General features: G+C 41.1%; 1 protein-coding gene across 1 annotated transcript in view; it reads left to right on the top strand.

Moving 5' to 3' along the window:
* lrrc9 (leucine rich repeat containing 9) overlaps window positions 1-24,513 on the top strand; it is a 187,430-nt gene that overhangs the window by 146,513 nt on the left and 16,404 nt on the right. Inside the window, exons 25-28 of the mRNA XM_048538501.2 lie at window positions 7,391-7,499; window positions 9,408-9,547; window positions 12,784-12,920; window positions 15,156-15,373. Coding sequence (XP_048394458.1) covers window positions 7,391-7,499; window positions 9,408-9,547; window positions 12,784-12,920; window positions 15,156-15,373 — 604 coding nt within the window. The remainder of the gene's footprint in view (window positions 1-7,390; window positions 7,500-9,407; window positions 9,548-12,783; window positions 12,921-15,155; window positions 15,374-24,513) is intronic.

The raw sequence follows: 24,513 nt of genomic DNA, 5'->3' as shown, positions 1-24,513 counted from the left end.
CAAGAATAGATTGTAAGAATGGCATATAATTAATTGATTATTCACCCCAAAAGTTGCCAGTGAATTGAAGTGCTAACAACTCAACACTATAACAAGTGGTGTGGACACTGCACCTGGAGGATGAGGGTGTCATACATCCATCCAACCTGATAATTAGAGCATGGGACCACTGTGTCCTATCTGACAGACGGCTGTGAGCTAAAATAGTGGGGATAGGCCCTATTGCTGATTGAAATAGTTGTCTAAGGACCAAAGTGAGCCTGAAAGAAGGCCTTTGGCATGTTCATATCATTGAGCATAAGAGTTGGGACGTCATGTTGCAGTTGTATGGGATGTTGGTGAGGGCACTTTAGGAGTACTGACTTCTGTTCAGTTGGCCCTGCTGAAGAAAGGATATTATTAAATTAGAGAGGGTGCAGAAACAATCTACGAGAATGTTAGCACAACTAGAGTGTTTGAGTTATAACGAGAGGCTGGAAAGGCTGGGACTTTTTTCACTGGAACATAGGAGGTTGCGTGGTTACTTTATAGAAGTTTATAAAATCATGAGGGCCAGAGATAAGATGAATGGCAAAGGTATTTTCCCTAGGGTAGGGGAGTTCAAAATTAGAGGGCATATTTTTTAAATGAGAGGAAAAAAATTTAAAAGGGACCTCAGGAACAACTTTTTTACACCATGGGTGGTTTATACGTGGAATGACCTCTTAGTGGAAGTGGTAGATGCAGGTACAGTTATGACATTTAAAAGACATTTGGACAGGTACATGAATTGGAAAAGTTCAGAGGGATACGGGCCAAAAAACAGGAAAATAGGAATAGTTTATTTTGGGAAACTTGGTTGGCATGGACGAGTTGGAATGAAATGCCTGTTTCCGTGCTGTATGACTCAATGACTGGGAAGGACACTCTTTACTCCACTGAAAAGTTAACCAGTAATTTCCCTACCTGGCAGAAGACCGCCATTGCAGGTAAAGCTCCAATTACTGCCTTGTGATTTAACATGCTTCCCTGCCCTGTCTCTATACTGGTGGTAAATTCTGCAAATTATTCTCGAGGTTTGTTTTAACTGTAAAGTAAATAGAATACACAGGAGATTTACAGTTTTTGATTTACACCCCCACCTCTTTCCCAACCTGCCGCAGTGCCCTCTCCATCCTTTCCCATCTTTTTCCTTCCACTCCTCCCTACCCTCCCCCTTTCCCCCTTACCTGCTTGACCTCACTGAGTTACTCAGACCAAGGTTTCATTCTTCTTTATCTTATGCTTAATAATTTACTATCCAAACTGAAAGTTTTATTGCTAAAATGTATGAAACATTTTTATTTTTTCATGGCACGTGGGCATTACTGGCCTTGCCAGCTTTTAAAGCTGAACACGTGGATGCAGGGATGGTGCAGGAGGGAGGGCTTCAGGTACATGGACAATTGGGGCTCATTCTGGGGAAGGTAGGACCTCTACAACATGACGGTCTCCACTTGAACCAGAGGGGCACTAATATCCTGGGTGGGAAATTTGCTAGTGCTATTCGGTTGGATTTAAACTAGCTCAGAAGGGGGATGGGAAACTGAGGTGTAGTCCTAGTAAACAGGAGGACATGGTCAGGACCTCATTGTCACAGGAGTGTGCTGGCAGACAGCAAGCTGGATGGAAGTGTGTCTACTTTAATGCCAGGAGTATCCGGCATAAGGTAGGTGAGCTTGCAGCTTGGATAGGTACCTGGGACTTCGATGTTGTGGCCATTTCAGAGACATGGATAGAGCAGGGTCAGGAATGGATGTTGCAGGTTCCAGGGCTTAGATCTTTCATTAAGGTCAGGGAAGGTGATAAAAGAGGGGGAGATGTAGCTTGGTTGGTCAAGGACTGTTTAACGGCAGCTGAAAGAACCTTTGATGAGGGCTCGTCTACCGATGTGGTATGGGCTGAGGTTGCTGAGAAAGCTTTGGCGACTGAGTCAGTATGGGTGGAAGTTAGGAACAGCAAGGGAGCAGTCACTGGGGGTTTTCTACAGACCCCCAAATAGCAGTAGGGAGATCGAAGAACTCATTGGCCGGCAGATTGTTGAAAAGTGCAAACGTAGCAGGGTTGTTGTTATGTGTGACTTCAACTTTCCCAATATAGATTGGAACCTCCTTAGTGTGGATGGTTTGGATGGAGCCGTTTTTGTCAGGTGTGTTCAGGAGGGTTTCCTTACTCAGTATGAGTACAGGCCGACGAGGGGGGAAGCCATTTTGGATTTGGTGCTCGGCAATGAGCCAGGACAGGTGTCAGATCTCGTGGTGGGAGAACACTTTGGCGACAGTGACCACAACAGCCTCACATTTACCAGAGCCATGAAAAGGGAAAGGAGCAGTTACCAGGGGAAGATATTTAACTGGGGTAAATGAAACTAAGATGCTATCAGGCAGGAGTTGGGAAGTACAGATTGGGAGCAATTGTTCCACAGAAAGGACACAGCAAACATGTGGAGGCTGTTTAAGGAGCAGTTGTTGCAAGTGATGTATAAATTTGTTCCTCTGAGATAGGTAAGAAGGGGTAAGATCAAGGAGCCTTGGATGACGGGTACAGAGGTGCTTCTTGTCAAAAAGAAAAAGGCAGCATACATAAGGTGGAGGAAGCAAGGATCTAGCACAGCTTTACAGGATTACAGGCTTGCTCAGAAGGAGCTCAAAAGTGGACTGAGGAGGGCCAGGAGGGGGCGCGATAAAGGCTTGGCAGGAAGGATTATAGAGAACCTGAAGGCATTTTACTCATACGTGAGGAATAAGAGAATGATCAGGGAGAAGGTAGGGCCGATCAGTGATAGCGTAGGGAACTTGTGTGTGGAGTCTGAGCAGATAGGGGAAGCCCGAAATGAGTTTTTTGCTTCGGTTTTCACTAAGGAAAGAGACCTTGTTGTGAATGAGAACTTTGAGGAGCAGGAAAACAGGCTTCAACAGATCAAGATTGAGGAAGTTGATGTGCTGGAAATTTTGTCAAACATTAAGATTGATAAGTCCCCAGGGCCAGACCAGATTTATCCTAGGTTGCCCCGGGAAGCGAGAAAGGAGGTTGCTCAGCCGCTGGCAAAGATCTTTGCTTCCTCGCTCTCCACGGGAGTCGTATCGGAAGATTGGAGGGATGCAAATGTTGTTCCTCTTTTCAAGAAAGGGAATAGGGAAATCCCTGGAAATTACAGACCAGTCAGTCTTACGTCTGTGGTCAGCAAGGTTTTGGGAAGAATTCTGAGGGATAGGATTTATGACTATTTGGAAAAGCATAGCATGATTAAACGGAGTCAGCATGGCTTTGTGAGGGGCAGGTCATGCCTTACAAATCTTATTGAGTTCTTTGAGGAAGTCATGAGACAGGTTTACGAGGGTCGAGCAGTGGATGTGGTGTACATGGACTTCAGCAAGGCATTTGATAATGTTCCCCACGGCAGGCTCATTCATAAAGTCAGGAGGTATGGGATACAGGGTGATTTGGCTGTCTGGATTCAGAATTGGTTGGCTGACAGGAGGTAGAGAGTGGTTATAGATGGTTCATATTCTGCCTGGAGGTCAGTGCTGAGTGGTGTCCCGCAGGGCTCTGTTCTTGGGCCTCTGCTCTTTGTAGTTTTTATAAATGACTTGGATGAGGAGGTTGAGGGGTGGGTTAGTATGTTTGCTGATGACACAAAGGTTGGAGGTGCCGTTGATAGTATCGAGGGCTATTGCAGGCTTCAGCGAGACATTGGCAGAATGCAGAGCTGGGCTGAGAAATGGCAGATGGAGTTCAACCTGGATAAATACGAAGTGATGCATTTTGGAAGGTCAACCTTAAATGCTGAATATAGGATTTAAGGCAGGATTCTCGGCAGTGTGAAGGAACAGCGGGATCTTGGTGTTCAAGTGCATAGCTCCCTCAAAGTTGCCACCCGGGTGGATAAGACTGTTAAGAAAGCATATGGTGTTTTGGTTTTCATTAATTCGGGGATCGAGTTTATGAGCCGCGAGGTTATGCTGCAGCTCTACAAAACCCTGGTGAGACCACACTTGGAATATTGTGTCCAGTTCTGGTCACCCTATTATAGGAAAGATGTGGAGGCTTTGGAAAGGGTGCAAAGGAGGTTTACCAGGATGCTGCCTGGACTGCAGGGCTTGTCTTATGAGGAGAGGTTGACTGAGCTCGGACTTTTCTCTCTGGAGAGAAGGCGGAAGAGAGGTGACCTGATCGAGGTGTACGTGGATAGAGTCGATAGCCAGAGACTTTTCCCCAGGGCAGGATTGACTGCCACGAGGGGTCATAGTTTTAAGGTGTTAGGAGGAAGGTATAGAAGAGACGTCAGAGGGATATTCTTCACTCAGAGAGTTGTGAGCACATGAAATAGTTTACTAGTGGTGGAAGCAGAGTCATTATTGACATTTAAGTGACTGCTGGACATGCACATGGACAACAGTGAATTGTGGGGAATGTAGGTTAGGTTATTTTATTTTTGGATTAGCAATATTCCATGCAACAACACCGTGGGCCGAAGGGCCTGTACTGTGCTGTACTTTTCTATGTTCTATGTTAAATGTCCTTCACAAAGTGGTGGTGAGTAGCCACCTTGAATCACTGCATTCCCTGTAGTGCAGGTATGCCCACAGTTCTGTTAGGAAGGGAGTTCCAGGCTTTTGACCCAGCAAAACAAAAATAAAGGTTTCAAGTGTTTCACTCTAAACAGTATGTCCCTGTCTCTAATTGATGTACTACAGTCTTTGTGTAGCATGTTGGAACTAGAGGTAGTTGAAATCTCATATATGGGTTTAAACAGCTCCTGATCCAAGTACAGGTATTTCTGCTGTAACATGTGTTTCATTAAGCGAATTGGCTGTAACATGATTTATGAATTGTGGATGCTGTCTGGATAACACAAATATAGCAATTTGGCTATAACATGATGTTCTGTAGCATGAGGTCACACAAGAATGCAACGAATGTGTTATCAGAGAACTACCTGCATCATCAAGGCATGTGAATGAAGAACGAATAGATCATTCATTTTCTTGAGCCTGTTGTGCCATTCAACAAGATCATGGCACCTCTGATTGTAACCTCCAACTGGTATACTCCTGATAACCTTTCATCCTCTTAACACAAATCTGCCCATCTTTGCCTTAACAATACCAGAGGACTCTGCCCCCACCACCTTTTCATGAAAAGCCAGACAATCCAAATATGAGGAAAGCCGTGTGAATCCATCAGTCCGTTATAATAGGAATAGAGGAGTAGTAGTTGGTGATTTAGCAGGTAAAACTGAAATGACTGCAGATGCCAGTATTCTGTATCAAGTCACCCTTTATTTACATTTGCACAATACATGGGCTCTGACCAACCAGCTGAAAGCTAGTCTCGAGAGTGAGGAGGCCTTCCGAATCTCCTGTTTATATCTGTTAGTCAGGACTCCCTGATTGGTCCAGGTTAACAACCCCAATCAAGAGTCCTTTAGTCAATGAGATCCACCTGGCCCTCATTCCAATCGCTACAAACTCATTCACAAAGATTATGGTTGATCTGTGACCCGACTCTATACAATTGGCTTTGTTTTATGTCCCTTTGTGTTACCTTTGGCTACCAAAAATATATCCATTTCAAATCAATTATTAATTTTAAAATTACCATCAATTGCCACTTGCGATAGTGAGTTCCAAATTTTTATTGTGCTTTACATAAAGAAATATGTTTTAATTTATTGCTGAAAGGCACAGCTCTAATATTTGAACAGCACCTTCTAATCCTAGAATCTCCAACTTGTCACAGTAGTTTCGCCTAATCTATTCTACTTGTACAACAACAAGAAGAACCTGTAGGTACCTTTTATATTTTAATCCACTTTGTTTTCTTTAATATTTTGAAAACTTTGATCAATTGATCCCTCAATCATCTACCTTCCAGAGAATAAGTTCAAGTTTGTGTCATCTGTCTTTTAAAATTAACTGTGGAAATGCCATCGCTTTGGTAAATCTCTACTCCCAGACCAATAATTCTTTCCTAATGCCCAAAAATGAAAGGCTTCAGTTTGCCCCCTCGTCAATGATACATCAGACATTTTGAAGTTCAGACATGACACCATACTCAACCTGCAACTGAACACATTAGCACCATTAAGTAAAAAAAATAGGTTTCATGTATCATTAACATTGAATTGACAGGCTGCCAATGCTTCTTACACAGTTCATTGGTAACTTGCCTGAATGGAGTCTGAAAATAATTTGCCTATGATTCCCTCTAAATACAGTTCATGCCTCTTAAAGGAGTGACAAACATTTGTTGGTCGACAAGATAATCTGCCAATATCAATTCAGACATACCTAAAACAACTGTTATGAGACTAGAAGATTTTCAGATACTATATGAAAGTGAGGTTAGTCTAGAAATTTGAAGGGCTGTTGGCAGTGGAATGTTGAAAACAGGTGGCCAGTCGGCAGTTTAATGCTTAGAGGTTCAATGATCTTGCTACCTTTGCTGAAGTAAGATTCTGAACTAATACTTGTCTAAGGTGCTAGGCTGTACAGCAATCCAGAGATTACTGGACTTGTTGTGCAAAAATTATACCCTTGAAGGTAGAACTTGGCAGTAGATGTACAACAATGCAAAAAAAAGTGCAGAAAAAAGGCACTGTGCACTTAAATTAGTAGGCAATGTACAAGATTGCAAAAAAAAAGGTATATTGCTTCTAAACTAGATTTCACGATATTCTTTTCTGACTAGAACAAACAACTTCAGTACTTTTTATCTAAAGCCTTCTTAAAGGTAAATAGTATTAGCTTTTATTTTACCTGGCCCAAATGAAAAATATCAGGTTTTTGCAAGTGTTCAAATCAGAAAAAGATGTTGTTTTACTTCTTGTCCAGCTATAAAGTTGCCCTCCACTCTTCAACATCACTTTATCTGTCCACTGTGAACAATGTTGTCAACAGCCCTCTACAATTGAGCGTACAAGTACAAATGCTATTACAAAACAGTAATAAAACTGACACTCATTATTACGACTACAAATAATTATGACTTAAAAAATCATGAACACTCAGAAGGAGGTTTAACATATAGTTAAATCGAGGAAATTGGTTGATCTGAAGTCTTACAGCATTCACCCTTCAAGCGTCAACTATTACTATAACACTGAATTAGTTATTTTCATGTGTTGAAGAAAATGAGGTTAAAAGAAAATGGAAACAAGATGGGTGCATGAGATTAGCAAAGGACCATTAACACCAACATGAATTAATTGGATAAAAAGGCTTTTGTAATTTTGATGTAATTTTTGGATCATTTTATGCAAATATCAAGAAATACAAAGATTCAATTAAAAAGTTAAAATGTAGCAGCAGTTGCAACACAAATGCATAAATATCATTATTTAATGTCACTTATATATACATCTTGACAGATCTGTAGATCTTGGACCTTCTGAGAAATTTGGCCGTTTACAAAGAATCAATTTGGAACGCAATAATCTTACATCCTTCAGTGGTCTTGTCTATCTCCCTCGTGTCAAAGTGAGTTTTCTAAAAAAATTTTTTTCTCTATTTAGATAATTTATTACATAGTAGTGATGTTAATGTACTACCCAGTCACTTTCTTTTCCTCATTATCCATGTTAGGGTCTGTACATTTATTTATATAAAGCTACATAAATGACTGGATGTGAGTTTGCTCGCTGAGCTGGAAGGTTAGTTTTCAGACATTTCGTCACCATTCTAGGTAACATCATCAGTGAGCCTCCGATGAAGCTTCATCGGAGGCTCACTGATGATGTTACCTAGAATGGTGACGAAACGTCTGAAAACTAACCTTCCAGCTCAGTGAGCAAACTCACATCCAGAAACTCAACCTGACCTACAAATCTTCTCAAAACTCGCTAGTACATTAATGACTTCGAGTTCTTTATGTGTTTAGCTATATTTACCGCAACTGTCATTACACTGGATTGCTCAACATATACATGAAGTTAGAACATGTTGTTGCAGCATTTGAACACTTATAATGTCATAACATTCAAAGCAATGGGCCAAATGCTGGAAAATGGATTAGTGTAGATGGGTCACTGGGCCAAAGGGACTCTTCTATACTGTATGACTTTTTAAATGGTAAGTAGGCGCTAATCAAATTTCATAGGCTGGTGCAATAAATATCCAACCTTTAATCATATTCATGTGCTTATACTACTGATCATTTTAGCTGTTTTCTAGAGAATACCCAAGGTGTGTTTTTTCTAGCAGACTGCCCAGCCCCACAGTTGCCAGAATTTCCTATCTTGAGCAATTAAAATGGTCTGTGGCGCTGCTCTCCAGTCAGACATAACATTGATCAAATGGAAATAACAGTTGTGTAGTAAACATCTAGAATTTGTACTTTCTTGCTACTGATAAAACAAATCCCCAGGAAGCAGGGACGGTTTTAGAAAAAAGATTCTTACCATAGCAACATAGAAAATGGGATTGGGAATGGGTCATTCAGCCCAACAGCCTGCTTTGCCATCCATTGTAATCATGGGTCTAGAACCCTGCTCCTGCTTTCTCTCCCTATCCTTTGATTGGTTTAGCAGTAAGAACTATATCTAACTCCTTTCTGAAAATGTTTAAAATATTCACTGCTTTCTATGATAGAGAATTCCACAGGCTCACCACTCTCTGTGTGAAGAAATTTATGTTTATCTCAGTCCTAAGGGGCTTATTCTGTATTCTTAGATTGTGACCCTTGGTTCTGAACTTACCAGTCATCAGGAATGTCCCTGCTGTGTTTACCCTGTCTTTAATCATATTTGGCGTGTTCAGGGGTACTATGAAAACTGTAGTTGGACATTCAGAGACCAACTGTAAAGCCATTTTCTTGCCCAGAAGAAAATATAAATTTTTTAAAAATGGTACAAGTTGGAAATGACAGCAACAGTGTGGTCTGAACTGGAACTCCATGTTAAGATATTCAAGACAATTTTGGCCACGTTCTGTCATATCCAAGTTGTACTGGCATTTCCTTCTGGGTGGGCACACCTGTATTGGAACAGGCAGCCAATGATCCATTTGGAAAACGTGGTAGGAAGCTCTGTCTCTCATCCATAGGTCTACTTATAGTACAGTTGCAGGGGCAACTCTGTAATCCCAAGGTTAGCGCTTAAAATACTAGAGTTACGAAAATAGGACCCAATAGAGCAGGTCTGCACTCATTTTTGTGATGTTTTTCAATGGGAATGTGCATTTCACAGAAAATAAACTGGGAAACCGATTTTATTATTCATTGATATACAAGTCATAGACATTTTTGATCACTATCAAGCGTATTCCTTGGTTCTCTTTGTACCTCCTAGCGACTGACTGAAAGAACAATAATCTGATAATTAAGTACAGCAACAAAACTGAAGTCTTGACAAATGGTAAAAGAAAATTAATCTTTTGCTTAATATGAAGGTGCTTTACTTAAACCACAACCACATTGAGACCATTTTACCAAGACAAAAGCCTCAACTTCATTTGACCAATAGACAGATTCTTCAGCAGAAGGTCTCATCCAGTGGCTATGGACAGTCAGGACTTTCCAGGAGCAACAGGTATATGATTACAATCAATTTCTTATCGCCATATACAAAATAGTCTACTGATTATTTTCCTTGTTATTCAGCATACAAAAGATTGAATACTTTCCACTTCTCTCCTGTCAGTAACATCAAACATACGTTAAGCCCTTCTTCAAGAGGGAGAGGATAGACCAGAGGCAATGGTGTAGTGGCAATGTCACTAGGCTAGCAAGGCTAGCAAAATCCTAGGCCAATGCTCTGGGGACATGGGTTTGAATCCCACTATGGCAGATGGTAAAATTTGAATTCACTAAATGTCTGGAATAAAGAGCTGACCTAATGGTAACCATAAAACCACTGCTGATCGTCGTACAAACAAATCTGGTTCACTAATGATTTTTAGTGAAGGAAATTGGCTATCTTTGCCATGTAATTCCAGACTCTTATCTATCGTCTGCGCAATTTAGAATGGGCAATAAATGCTAGTCTAGCAAACAATGCAAATTAATAAAAAATGTTACTTTCATTGACATCCCAACTCCCACCACAACTCCCTGAACAACCCCCCCAAACCAGACTGACACGCTCTTCGACCCCAACCTACCTACTCCATCTGACCCTTTAACCACTTGCTTAATCCACGTGCCATACCACGTGCCATATCTACCCTACCTCTTTATACACCTACCTTCGTACCTCTTCAAAGGAACTTTGGCATATTTAAACCCTTTAATAAATCAAAGAAAATCAGCTAAGGCAGTGAAAAGGAGGGTTATGTTCTGAGCAAATGGTATTTGCTGCTCTCACTGAGGATTCCTGCACTGAATTAATGCTGAAAGATCTTCATCGGAAGATTGCTCAGGAAAATCAGAAAAGATGTGAAATTTTTTGTCTGACTGGGATCAGAAACAAGGTTTCTCATTCTGATTGGAAGATTTGAGCATAATTTTAAAGACTGTTCACCCATCGAGTCTGTGCAGGTCAAAAGCAGCCAACGGATTGTCTAATCCCATTTTACAGCACTTGGCCCACAGTCTTGTAAATCTTGGCATCACAATTATATATCTAAATACTTCACAAACGTTATGATGGTTTCTACCATCCTTACAGGAAGTGAGTTCTAAAATCCCACCACCCTGAGGGTAAAAACCTTTTCCCTTGATTCCCTTTAAAACCTCCTGACCCTTACCTTAAAACCATGCCCCCTGGACAATGATACCTCCACCAAGAGAAACGTTTCTTCCTGTCTACCCTACCTATGCCCAACATACTTTTTAAAAAAAACTCAATCATGCCTCCCCCCCACAATCCTCCACCTGTAGCCTAGTTAACATTTTATAGAGCTCCAACTTAACCTCCCTGCTTTAAACTCTGTACCTCATCTCATAAAGGCAAGTATTCCACGTGCCTTCTTAACCACTTTATCTACTGATTGCTATCTTAAGTGGACATGCACACCAAGATCTTCTGATCCATTGTGCTTCCCAGTATCCTAATGTTCATCATGTATTCCCTTTCTTGTTTGTGTTGCCTAGGTGCCACCTCACTCTTATCCATTTGCGACTGATCAGTCCATCTGACTAACCTGTTTGTACGGTCCTGTAATCTAAGGCTATCGTCCGAACTACTACCACACCAATTTTGGGATCATCTGCAAATTTACTGATCACCTACATTCAAATCTAAATTATTTGTATACCACAAACAGCAAGGGCCCCAACACTGATTCCTACAGAAACTCGCTGAAGTAGCTTCCAGTCACAAAATCATCATCATCTGCTTCCTGTCACTCATCAATTCTGGATCCAATTAACCAAATTTCCTTGGATCCCATGGGCTGTTACCTTCACTATCATTCTCCCGTGCAGGATCTTAACAAAAGCTTTGATGAAGTCTAAGTTTATTATGTTGAAAGCATTGCCTTCATCTACAACCTGGTTACCTCTGAAAATTTCAATCAAGTTGGTCAGATATGACTTCCCCATAAAAAAAACTTAGTGACTTGATTAATCTCTGCCTCTCCAAGTGCACATTAACTCTGGTCTTCAGAATTGCTTCCAATACTTTCCCCACTACTGTGGTTATACTGGTTAGCCTGTAATTTCCTGGTTTATCCCTGATTGCCTTCTTAAATAACAGTGTTATCATCTGGAAACATGACTGAACATCTCACTACAGCGTCTGGGGAATTTAAGTTCAGTTAATTAGTTAATTCTAGAATAAAATGCTAGTATCAGGAGTGAAGAGTTGTAAAATGAGCCATCTGGTTTATTAATTTACCTTTTTGATGTCTTTGTCCTGACCAGTTCAGGTGTAACTCCAAACCCACAATGAAGACTTAATTAGACCCAGAATCATCTAGCAAGCCATGTCATTTCAAAGAAAGTGATTGATGTCATCTTTTCAAGGGCAGTTCAGATGTATATTAAATGCTGGCAAAACCAGTGATGCCCAGATCCTGTGAATGAATAAGAAAAACTAATGGAACTAAACAATCCTGGAACTTGCTGTTTAGGTGCTTTTATCTACCCTTATAATAACATTTTTACTTCACCTAAGAACAGGTGATTCAGACCTTCAAGATTGCTCCACCTTGCAATAAGATCATGACCAATCTTGTATTTTAATCTAATCTTCCTGCATTTACACATGTTCTTTGGTGTTTTTAAAATGTAGCAATCTACAAACCTAATACTCAATACAGAGCCTGCACAGCCATCTAAGTTGGTGTTCCTAAGATTCACCAACCCTCCACCACCCCTCTCCAACTCCCTGAGTAAAGAATTCCTCCTTATCCCAGCTGTAAAGGGTTTACATCTTATTCTGAGACTGTGTACTGTGGTTCTAGAACCGCACTCAGACATAGAAAACATTCTAGAAGTTTATACGTTTTAATAAGTCATCTTTCATTCTTCTAAACTCCAGAGAATATAGATCCAGTGTGTTCAATCTTTGCTGTTTGTCTCAGCAAAGCTAAATGCAATTGCAGTTAGACATTTGTACACCTATGCTCATTCGCTATAATATAGACCTATTTGCCTTCTTAATTGTTTGCTATACTTACTAAGTTTCACTGACTCTTGAACTTGGACATCTACGTCCCTTTGAAGTTAAACAAGTCCCAGCCTTCACCATTTAAGAAATATTCTTTATTTTTGTTCCCCAAAATTATGTTCCATATAAGTGCACAATTACTGCTTTTTAAATAACAGTTTTCAACAAAAAATTATTTTCTTGCATGATTCACCATTGTCTTTCCCTTCTGACAGCAGAGATGCAAGCTATGAAAACCTTCCTCCCATTATGGAAAGCTTGGAAGTACTTCACTTAGGCTACAATGGCATCTCTAGCCTGGTTCAGCTGCAGTTAAATAGACTCATAAATTTGCGAGTATTGTGTTTAGAAGGTAAGTGGTAACCTACGCATGCTTAACCAACAAATGAAAGTGAAAACAAATTTACTTCTGTACATTTTCAGATGAAGCATGAAACTGCAGTTGTAGTATCTGGCAAAGTACATAATAAAATCTTTGTCTCTGACATTACATGGTTTCCTAAGATAATTAATATGTTGTTCAAGGCAAAATGTGGTGCTCGAGTCTCCATAGTCTAAAGCCTAAGCAATTTACTCTGAGTGTGGCATCAAGGATCCCTAACAAAACTGGAACGAATGGTTATCAGGGGGCAAATTCTCCAGTGGTTAGAGTCATACCTGACACATAGGAAGATGATCATGGTTGTTGAAGGTCAGTCATCTCAGTTCCAGGACATCTCTGTAGGAGTTCCTCAGTGTAGTGTCCTAGACCTGACCATCTTCAGCTGCTTCATCGATGACCTTCCCTCCAACATAAGGTCAGAAACGGGGATGTTAACCAATGATTGCGCAATGTTCAGCACCGTTCATGACTCCTCAGATACTGAAGTTGTCCATGTCCAAATGCAACGAGATCTGGCCAATTTCCAGTGGCAAGTAACATTTGCACAACACATACACCAGGTTATGACCATCACAAATAAGAGACAATCTAACCACTGCCCCTTGACGTTCAACAGTGTTACTATCACTAACCGCGCCTCACCCCGCCCACTGCCAACACTCTGGGCATTATCATTGATCAGAAGCTCAACTGGACTCACTACATAAACATAGTGGCTACAAGAGCAGGTCAGAGGCTAGGAATACTGCAGCGAGTAAGTCACTTCCTGATACCTGAAAGCCTGTCCACCATCTGCAAGGCACAAGTCAGGAGTGTGATGGAATACTCCCCACTTGCCTCATTGGGTGTAGCCCCAACAGCAATCAAGAAGCTTGACACTATCCAGGACAAAGCAGCCCACTTGTTTGGCACTACATCCACACGCATCCACTCCGTCCACCACCGACACTCAGTAGCAGCCATGCGTACCATCTACAAGATGCACTGCAGAAATTCGCCAAAGATCCTTAGACAGCACCTTCCAAACCTACGACCACTTTTATCTAGAAGGTCACGGGCAGCACATATAAGGGAACACCACCACCTTCAAGCTCCCCTCCAAGCCACTCACTATCCTGACTTGGAAATATATCACCATTCCTTCACTGTCATTGGGTCCAAACCTAGAATTCCCTCCGTAATGGCATTGTGGGTCAACCCACAGTAGGAGGACTGCGGCAGTTCAAGAAGGCAGCTCACCACCACCACCTTCTCAAGGGCAACTAGGGATGGGTAAGAAATGCTGGCCAACTAGCAATGACCACATCCCACAAAATGAATTAAAATAAACTTATGACAATGGGCTGAATTTTAGTAGAAACTGACTATTATCAATTTGGCAAGTTTCGTGGAGGGTTTTTCTCCACAAGGCCTATTGAGATTTCTCACTCTAAGTTCATAAATTTGCCTCATTTACTATACATTATGTCCCATGGTACCCTACTTGTCTTTTCCACTCACCACAGGCAGAAGTATTTGCCATTGCCAGGATCTCCTGTGATCCCTGGGGCAAGCATCATCTTTGAAGTCCAACCATATCCACAACCTTCCTCTTATTCCTATCTCTGTCAGACAGCCAGTAATGCAACCTTGGAAAATTTCAGTTTATCTTGCAAAGACAATCAAGTAAGATCCAGGAGTCTGCACTATTAAATAAGACTAGTTCATTACATAATTCATAGATAAAGGGAACTGCAGATGCTGGAGAATCCAAGACAACAAAATGTGAGGCTGGATGAACACAGCAGGCCAAGCAGCATCTCAGGAGCACAAAAGCTGACGTTTCGGGCCTAGACCGAGGCTCTGATGAAGGGTCTAGGCCCGAAACGTCAGCTTTTGTGCTCCTGAGATGCTGCTTGGCCTGCTGTGTTCATCCAGCCTCACATTTTGTTGTCATTACATAATTCATGATGTTTTACCCTTGTCCAGTTCCTTTTTGAACAACTGTAAAAATTCTGTACTCGCTGCATGGTCTTGCAAGAGAAGAGTGTAAATGATCTGAAATGTCCTGATCAAAATTTATCAATTGGAGAAATATATTGACTAAATTTGGTCCATCCTACCTCCTTGATTCTGAAGAAATAAAATTTTAGTTAAGTGGATGTACTTATTTTTATATGTACAGTATATGTACAATTTGAGTCATTGTAATTCTTTACATTATAGGCAATTTTATTAGTCAGATTGAGGGGCTTGATCGCCTTCAGTACCTTGTTGAATTATCATTGGAGCGAAACAGAGTCCGAATGATCCATGAGAACTCCTTTTTGGGCCAAACCTCGCTCATTGAGCTCCACCTAGAGGAGAATAGGATGCGTGACCTTAACAATCTATATCCACTGGTAAAACTACAGCGACTTTTCCTTGGTGTAAACAAAATCCAGGTAAAGAAATGATTTGTGAGAAAATAGTGCAGTTTGTGACCTCAGGACAAATTAAAGCACTTTACAGTACATTAAATATTTTTTTAAAGAGTCTTGTTTATATGTGTGAAAATACAGCTTTAAAAGCCCATTAAGGTCTCACAATAACAACGATCAGGTGACCAATTTTAGCGATCTTATCTGTTATTGTAGTCCAGATGCCAGTAAGAGCTTCTCAATTTGAGCTATGGGATATTTTATGTGAGCTGACGGGGCAAATCATTAAGCCGTGGTTTAATGTCACAACTGAAAGGTGGAAACTCTAACAGTGCAATATGATCTTACCAGTACAGCACTGAAGCAACAACCTAGATAAAGTGCTCAAATCACTTAGAGTGGCGACTAAATCCCCAACTTTCTGATTCAAAGGTATGAGTAATATAAATGAGCCATTCTATAGATCTTTATGTAAGTTCAAAATCTGCAAGGTTACTTCTGTTTCTCTCTCCATAAATTACACCAGACGTCCTGAGTATTTTCAGCCTCGACAGTTTTTATTCACTTTTGACAGATTTATGGAAGATTTGTTTGTTTATATTACACCAGGATCAAAATAAATTTCTTTTTCAATGTCTGAACGATTATATTTACTTCTATTTTGAAAAAAAAGGTCAGAAATAATTGTCCTGATTATCTTGCAATGCATTGGATAATTTTTATTTAGAATGTATAAAACATAGAACAGTACAGCACAGTACAGGCCCTTCAGCGTATGATGTGCTGACCAATTATCCTATTACGATCAATCTACCCTGCATGCCCTACCCAAGAGTCACTTAAAAGCCCCTAAAGTTTCTGACTCCACTACCACTGCTGGCAGTGCATTCGACACGCCCACCACTCTGTGTGAAGAACCTACCTCTGACATCTCCCCTAAAATTGTATGTATTGTTTTGGTATGTTAGTATAATGTGAAACATCTTAAATTTATTACACAAATCACCAGGTTATAAATAGGGGTGAGGGAATGGCATTCACCTCTCTTTCCCCAAATTCACCTCCTACCCTTCCATCACGAATGTCACCAAGCCCACTCCACCATTCAATAAGATCATGGCTAATCTGTTTGGATCTTGCCTGGTATGGCAACTGCTCTGCCCAGGGCTGTAAGAAACTGCAGAAGTTTCTGTATAGCACAGACCATCACAGAAGCCAATCTTCCATCACGGACTCCATTTACATGGCTCATTGCTGCTGAAAGGCTGCCAACATCATCAATGACCCATTGCACCCCAGTAATGACCTCCTACAACCTCTGCCATCAGGCAGAAGATACAGAAGCCTGAACACATGCACAAGCAGGTTCAGGAACAGTTTCTTCCCAGCCGTTATTAGACTGATGAATGGACTCGCTAGCCTCAAATAATGACTAATCTTGCTAATGTGATCTTGCCTAGAGTATTCCCTGTGCAATTTAACCTGTACCTCTGTGTAAGCCGTTTTGATCTGTGCCTCCTTGCTTATTATGATCTGTCTGCACTGCTGGTAAACAAAACTTTTCACTATACTTTGGTACATATGACAATAAATCTATCAATCAATAAATTTAGATCCAATTTCTTGCTTATCCTCCATCACCCTTGTTTCACTTGTCAATCAAAAAGCTAATGATATGTCACCATCAAGAATTGTTGTAATCCATGTGCTGTAGTTACACACACAACTCTGAGATGGGAGTTCCAGGATTTGGATCCAGCGATAAAGAACAATGACATACTCTGTGTCTCTGAGTCAGGATGATGAGTGGCTTGGAGTGGAATCTGTAGGTAGTGGTGTTCCCATGCATCTGTTGCCCTGGTCTTCCTAGATGGTAAGGTAGTGTGTGTGGAGAGATCTATGAAAGAAGTCTAGGTGAGTTGCTGTGCCGTGTAGATGGTACACACTGTTGTTCCTCTGCATTAGTGATAGTGAATGTTTGAGGTACTGGATGAGGGATCAAACAGTGTGCTTGAATTTTATTAGAGACAAAACAAGCTGCAAATGCTAGAATCCAAGGTAGACAAACAGGAGACTGGAAACACAGCAGGCCAGGCAGCATCTGGAGGGAAGGAGAAGTCAACATTGCAGGTAATACCCAAAATGTTCACATCTCTTTTATTCCAAATGCTGCCTGGCTTGCTTCCAGTCTCCTGATTGTCTGCTTGAATTTAGTGTTGAGCTTCTTGAAAGTTTTTGGAGCTGAGTGCATCCAGGCAAATGAGAGTATTCCATCATACTCTTAACTTCTGCCTTTTGGATTCTAAACATTCTTTGGTGAATCAGGACATGGGTTATTCCCTGCAAAATTCCCAACCTCTTACATTTTAATATTTTCAGTGACTGGGCCTCCACTGCTGTCTGAAAATGAATTCCGAAGACTAATGACCCTCAAAGAGAGGAAATTCCTCCTCATCTCTGTTGTAAATTAGTAAACCCTTTTAAATTGTGTCTCCTAGTTCTGTATCCTCTCATGAGAGGAAATCTTCCCTATAGCTCATACCCAATACACAGAATCTTATACATTTTAATAAGATCACATCTCATTCTTCTCCAACAGGTTTGGTCTACCCTACTCAACCTTTCTTCATAAGACAACCCTTAATCCCAGGAATCAATTTACTGAATCTTTTCTGAACTGCTTTCAATGCAAGTTGATCCCTCTTTTACTGTAGGAGAATCACGCTGTACACGGTATTCCATGTGCTGTTACACCTTTTATAGCTGCATCAAGACTTCCTTACTTTTACACTCCATCTCCATTGTGAAAAAGGCTAACATTTCGCTTGCCTTCATAAATAATTTCTGTACCTATATACTGGCATTTCATGATTCATGTCCAATTCATATCCTGATCTGCACTCAAGCATTCTGCAATTTCTCCTCATTCAAATAATATTATGTTTTTCTGTTCTGTGTGCAAAAGTGGACAACTTCACATCATTCCACAGTATAATTCATTTGCCAGATTTTTTTTGTCCACTCACTTAACCTATCCCTTTGCAGACTCTGAATCCTCACAACTTGTTTCCCTACCTGTAGTTGAATTAACAACATATTTAGCTACAAATTTACTTTTATCCAAGTCAGGAATAGAGTTTACAAAATTTGAGTTCCAGCATTGAACTCTGTGGTACTTTTCTGGTTATAGTTGCTGATCTGAAAATGATTCATTTTCACCATCCCCCCAGACCTCCCCCTGACAGAGGTTGAGCGCTCAGTCCTCAGTAAGGGGCTCACCTTTGTCCCTCTCCACCCACGCATCAACGAATACCAGTCACATTTGGACATCAAGCAGTTTTTTCACTGCCTCCACCTCCACGCCTACTTCTCTAACCTTGAGCCTAACCCTCCCTCCACTGACATTTTCACCCGCCTCCAACACAAGTCCTCCTCCTGGACACCACCCCCAGGCCTCCTACCCTCCCTCGACCTGTTCATCTCCAACTGCTGTCAAGATATCAATTGCCTCAACCTCTCCACCCCTCTCACCCACTCCAGCCTCTCCCCTGCAGAACGTGCAGCCCTCTGCTCCGTCCGCTCCAATCCCAGCCTCACCATCAAACCTGCAGACAAGGGAGGCGCAGTTGTAGTATGGCGCACTGACCTCTACATCACCGAGGCCAGATGCCAAGTCTCCGACACCACCTCCTACTGCCCCCTGGATCATGACCCCGCCCCTGAACACCAAACCGTCATCTCCTCAACCATCCACAACCTCATCACCTCAGGTGACCTCCCACCCACAGCCTCCAACCTCATTGTTCCCCAACCCAGCACCGTCTGCTTCTATCTCCTTCCCAAAATCCACAAACCCGCCTGCCCTGGTCGACCCATTGTTTCCACCTGCTCCTGCCCCACCGAATTCATCTCCACCTATCTGGACTCCATCTTCTCCCCCATGGTCCAGGAACTCCCCACCTATGTCCGTGATACCACGCATGCCCTCCACCTCCTCCAGAACTTCCAATTCCCTGTCCCCAACACCTCATGAATGTCCAGTCCCTATACACCTGCATTCCCCATGCAGAAGGCCTCAAGGCCCTCCGCTTCTTCCTGTCCCGCAGACCCGACCAGTCCCTCTCCACCGACACACTCATCCGAAAAAGGCAACCTTCGGGTGGCATCGTTGTGGCACTGCAGGAGGCCCATATCTTCTCCTCTGTCCATCTTCGGTCCACCTCCCCCTCTCTCCCTATTTATTTCAGAATCCTCTCCTCATCCCCTTTTCTGATGAAGGGTCTAGGCCCGAAACATCAGCTTTTGTGCTTGTAAGATGCTGCTTGGCCTGCTGTGTTCATCCAGCTCCACACTTTGTTATCTCCCATTTATCCTGGTTGTCTGTTTCCTGTTAGTTACACAATCTTATATCCATGCTAGCATATAATTCCCAGTACCATGAGCTCTTATCTTGTGCAGTAAGCTTTTATTTGGCATCTTACAAAGACTGTTTTTGCCAGTGTTTACATGTGTGCTTTCATGTTTATAACTAGCATTCTCTTGTACTTCTTAATTCCTCCTTTTTGTATTACATTTTAAAACCATCCTTTGCTGTTTTCTAAAATTTTCCATGCTACTAAGCTACTACTAATCTTTCCAGCACTGTACATCATCTCCTTCAATTTGATACAATCCTTAAATTCCTTAGTTATCCATAATGGGCCTTAGCGGTCAGACAGTGCTGCCTCTCAGCACCAAGGACCTGGATTTGATTTCAGTGTTAGATGACCGTGTAGAGTTTCTCCTTCTCCCCATGTATGCCTGGGTTTCTGCCAGATTTCCGGTTTTCTTCCATAGTCCAAAAATGTGCAAGTTAAGTGGATTAGCCATGGTAAATTCAGGATTTTGGGCATAGGGTAGCATGCTGGGTTTGGGTGAGAAGCTGTTTGGAAGATCGTTGTAGACTCAGTGAGTCAAACTGCCAATAACTTGTGCCAAGCCATTGTAGGGATTCTATGCATATCCTCATGATGCATTCATCCTCAGATTTTTTTTAAATCAGAGGATTTAAAGTTCCCTGTTGGACTACTTGTGCTAAATGATTGATTTTGTTTAAGATTTATAATGTTTGATCTGTTAATTTTGCATGCTTAGTAGTAATTCTTTGGGTAAGTGGAGGCAATTTATTTTACATACAAGGTGCTATTGAAAGCTGATTCTTTTTAGGCTTGATGTCATTGAGGGCATACAAGAGACACAGAATTAAATGGCTAGTAGATTTAGAGAAGTGATTACATGGCAGGATAAATCAGGAAGATGGATGTTCTGTGGCTGTTTCTGTCTCAAACAGATATTCAGTTTTGAGTATTTTCAAAAGGGACAGTCTCTTAGAAGAAAATGAAATAAACTGTCAGATCTCGGACACTACGAATGAATCATATTAGGCGGGGTTTGACAAAATTTAAAAGAATATTTGTTGTATGGGACTCTCCTGTGAATCTAGGATAGTTTTTTGCTTTCCTGGTGCCAGGATTAAGGATGTTTCAAAACATTTGAAGCGTATTGTTAAAGGGGAGAATGAGAAGCTGGAAGTTGTTGGACACGTTGGTACGAATGACATCGTTAGGGAAAAGATTAAGGTTTTGCAGCATGGATATAAGTGGTTAAGTAGAAGATTAACAAACAACCTCAAAAGTAATAATAGATAACAAAGTGTGGAGCTGGATGAACACAGCAGGCCAAGCAGCATCTCAGGAGAACAAAAGCTGACGTTTTGGGCCTAGACCCTTCATCAGAGAGAGGGTCTAGGCCCGAAACGTCAGCTTTTGTTCTCTTGAGATGCTGCTTGGCCTGCTGTGTTCATCCAGCTCCACACTTTGTTATCTTGGATTCTCCAGCATCTGCAGTTCCCATTATCTCTCTCAAAAGTAATAATGTCTGGTTTACTCCTGGTGCCAAGCTCAAATGAGGGAAGGAATAAAAGGATGATGGGGATAAATCAATGGCTGAAGAGGTTGTGTAATGTTCATGGATTTAGTTTCTTGGATTATTGCTGTCTCCTCTGTTCAAAAAGGATGGGTTTCACCTGAACTGGAAAGCAGGGAGGAGATTTGCTGGGTCTATTAGGAGAGAGTATAGACTATTAGGGACGGGGAATGGAGGGATCCTAAATCGCTGAGTAAATTAGAAAAGACAGACAACGGCAAGTCAAAGAATAAGTAATTCTGAAATATTAAACTGCTTTTGTTTCAAAGCAACAGGTCTTTCAAATAAGGTTGATAAACACAGGGCATGTTTGGGAACATGGGATTTCTATTACAGAAATTTGGCTGAGGGATGGACAGAACTGGCAGCTCAATGTTCTGGGTTTCAGATGCTATCAGACGATGAGAAAAAGAGGCAACACAGAAGGGGAGGTGGTGTTTTTGATGAACGAAAACATTACTGTTGTAACTAGAGAAGATATTTCTAAAGAATCATCCAGTGAAAATATGTTTGTTGAAATTAGAAGTAAGAAAGAAACAGCATCCACAGTTCTCTTGGTTTTTAATAAGAAAGGAATGTCTACTTTGATGGGATTGTATTATAGCCCCCACCCCCAATAGTAAGAGGGAAATTGAGGAACAGATATGTAGAGAGATCTCAGATATATATAAGAATAATAAGGTTGTAGTAGTGGGTGATTTTAATTGTCCAAACATTGTTTGGAACTCCCATAAATGTAAAGGTTTGGATGGTGAAGAATTTATTAAAATTGTTCAAGAAAAATTTCTTTATCAATACGTAAATGTTCCTGCTAGAGAAGAAGCAAAACTTGACCTTCTGTTGGGTAATGAAGCTGGGCATGTGACTGAAGTGATAGTAGGGGTACATTTGGGTCTAGTTGATCATAATTCTGTTCGTTTTAAAGTAGTTATGGAAAAGGATAAGCCGTCCATAAAAGTTAAAGCTTTTAATTGGAGTAAGGCAAATGTTAATGGTAAGAGACAAGAACTTTCAAAAGTTGAATGGCATAGACTGTTTGCAGATAAAGAGATGACTGATAAGTGGGAGGCTTTTAAAAGTGTGACTTCAAGAGTTCAGATTCATTAAGTTCCTATTAGATCATATATTACATATAAACAACTGAATTCAAATGAATCTCTTGAATAGTATAAAGAATGCAGGGGCATTTTTAAGAGGGAGATCAGGAAGGCAAAGAGATAATACGAGACAGACTTGGCAGATAAGGTTAAGAATAATCCAAAGAGATTCTGCAAGTACATTAAGAGCAAGACAGCAACCAGAGAGAGAGTTGAGCACATCCCAAAGAAGTTGACTTTGTGCTGAACCTCAGAAGATGGGAGAGATATTAAATGAATATTTTATGTCAGTTCTATTTTTATAGTGGAGAAAGATAAGGAGACTAGAGAACTCAGGGAAATAAATATTGATGTTTTTGGATAAATCTCCAGGACCTGATCTAGTGTATCCCAGGACTTTGAGGGATGTTAGGGAGGAAATTATGGGGACACTTACAGAAATATTTGTATCATCCATAACTTCAGGTGAGGTGCCAGATGACTGATGTGTGGCTAATGTGCCTTTGTTTAAGAAGGGATATAAGAAAGAGGCTGGGAACTGTAGACCTGTGAGTTTGACTTTGATGGTTGCTAAGTTTTTGGAGATGATTCTGAAAGATAGGATTTTTATGCATTTGGAGAGGCAAGGAATGATTAGGGATAGTCAGCATGGTTTTGTGAGGAAGTAACCAAGAAGATTGGTGAGGGCAGAGCAGTAAACATTATTTACTTGGGCTTTAGTAAAGCCTTAGATAAGTTTCCACATGCTGAACAAATTTATAAAGTTAGATCGCATGGGATTCAGGGTGAGCTTGCCAGTTGGATACAAAATTGGCTTAATGGCGGGAGACGGTGTGAGGTGATGGAGGGTCATTTTTCGGACTGGAGGCCTATTACCAGTGGTGTTCCATGGGGATCGGTGCTGAGTCCATTTTGTTTGTCATTTATATTGATGATTTAGATGAGAATATAGAAGGCATTGTTAGTAAGTTTGCGGATGACACCAAAATTGGTGATATAGTGGACAGTGAAAAAAGTTACCTAAAATGACAAAGAGATCTTTATTAATTGGGTAGATGGGCTGTGGAGTGGCAGACTGAGTTTGATTTGGATTTAAATGCGAGGCATTGTAGTTTATTAAAACAAAAAAGGCAGAACGTATACATTTAAAATTAGGGCTTTGGGTAGTGTTATAGAACAGAGCCCTAGGGGTTCAGCTACATAATTCTTTTGAAGTTTGCATTGCATGTAGACAGAGTGGTTAAGAAGGCGTTTAGCACCCTCAAACCTTTGAGTTGGGATGTCATGTAGAGTTTGTACAGGACATTGATGAGGCCTTTCTGGAGTGCTGCGCACAGTTCTGGTCGCCCAGTTATAGGAATGATATTAATAAGCTGGACAGGATTCAGAAAAGATTTACCAGGCTGTTGCCAGCAATGAAGCGTTTGAGTTATAAGGAGAGGTTAGGTAGGCTGGGACTTTTTTTTCACTGGAATGTAGGAGGCTGAGGGGTAACCTTATAGAGGCCTATACAACCATGAGGGGTATAGATAAGGTGAATGGCAGGTAGCTTTTCCGTTGGGTGGGGATTTCAAGACTAGGGGCCATATTTTTAAGGTGATAGGAGAAAAATTTTAAAAAGACATGAGGGGCAACTATTTACACAGAGTGGTTTGTGTGTGGATTGAACTTCCAGGTGAAGTAGTGGATTCGGGTACAGTTCCAACATTTAAAAGACATTTCAATAAGCACATGAATAAGAAATATTTGGAGGGATATGGGCTAAGAGCAGGTAGGTGGGACGAGTTTACTTTTGGATTATGGTTGGCCTGGACTAGTTAGACTGGAGTCTGTTTCCGTGCTGTATGACTCCAAGTCTTTATGAATATATCTTTTGTGTTATTAAAAGAAGATGCAATTTGTCAAAGCTTTTGTCTTGCATTTATCAAAACAATTGGTGTGCAGATACATAGATCCCTTAAAATGGCCACCCAAGTGGACAGGGTTGTTAAGAAAGCATATGGTGTTTTGGCTTTCATCAACAGGGGGATTGAGTTTAAGAGTTGTGAGATCTTGTTGCAGCTCTATAAAACTTTGGTTAGACCGCACTTGGAATACTGCATC

Source organism: Stegostoma tigrinum, chromosome 10, assembly GCF_030684315.1.
Source record: "Stegostoma tigrinum isolate sSteTig4 chromosome 10, sSteTig4.hap1, whole genome shotgun sequence".
Taxonomy (NCBI): domain Eukaryota; kingdom Metazoa; phylum Chordata; class Chondrichthyes; order Orectolobiformes; family Stegostomatidae; genus Stegostoma; species Stegostoma tigrinum.
Note: the sequence above shows the minus strand (reverse complement) of the source record. Positions and strands in the feature narration are given on the sequence as shown.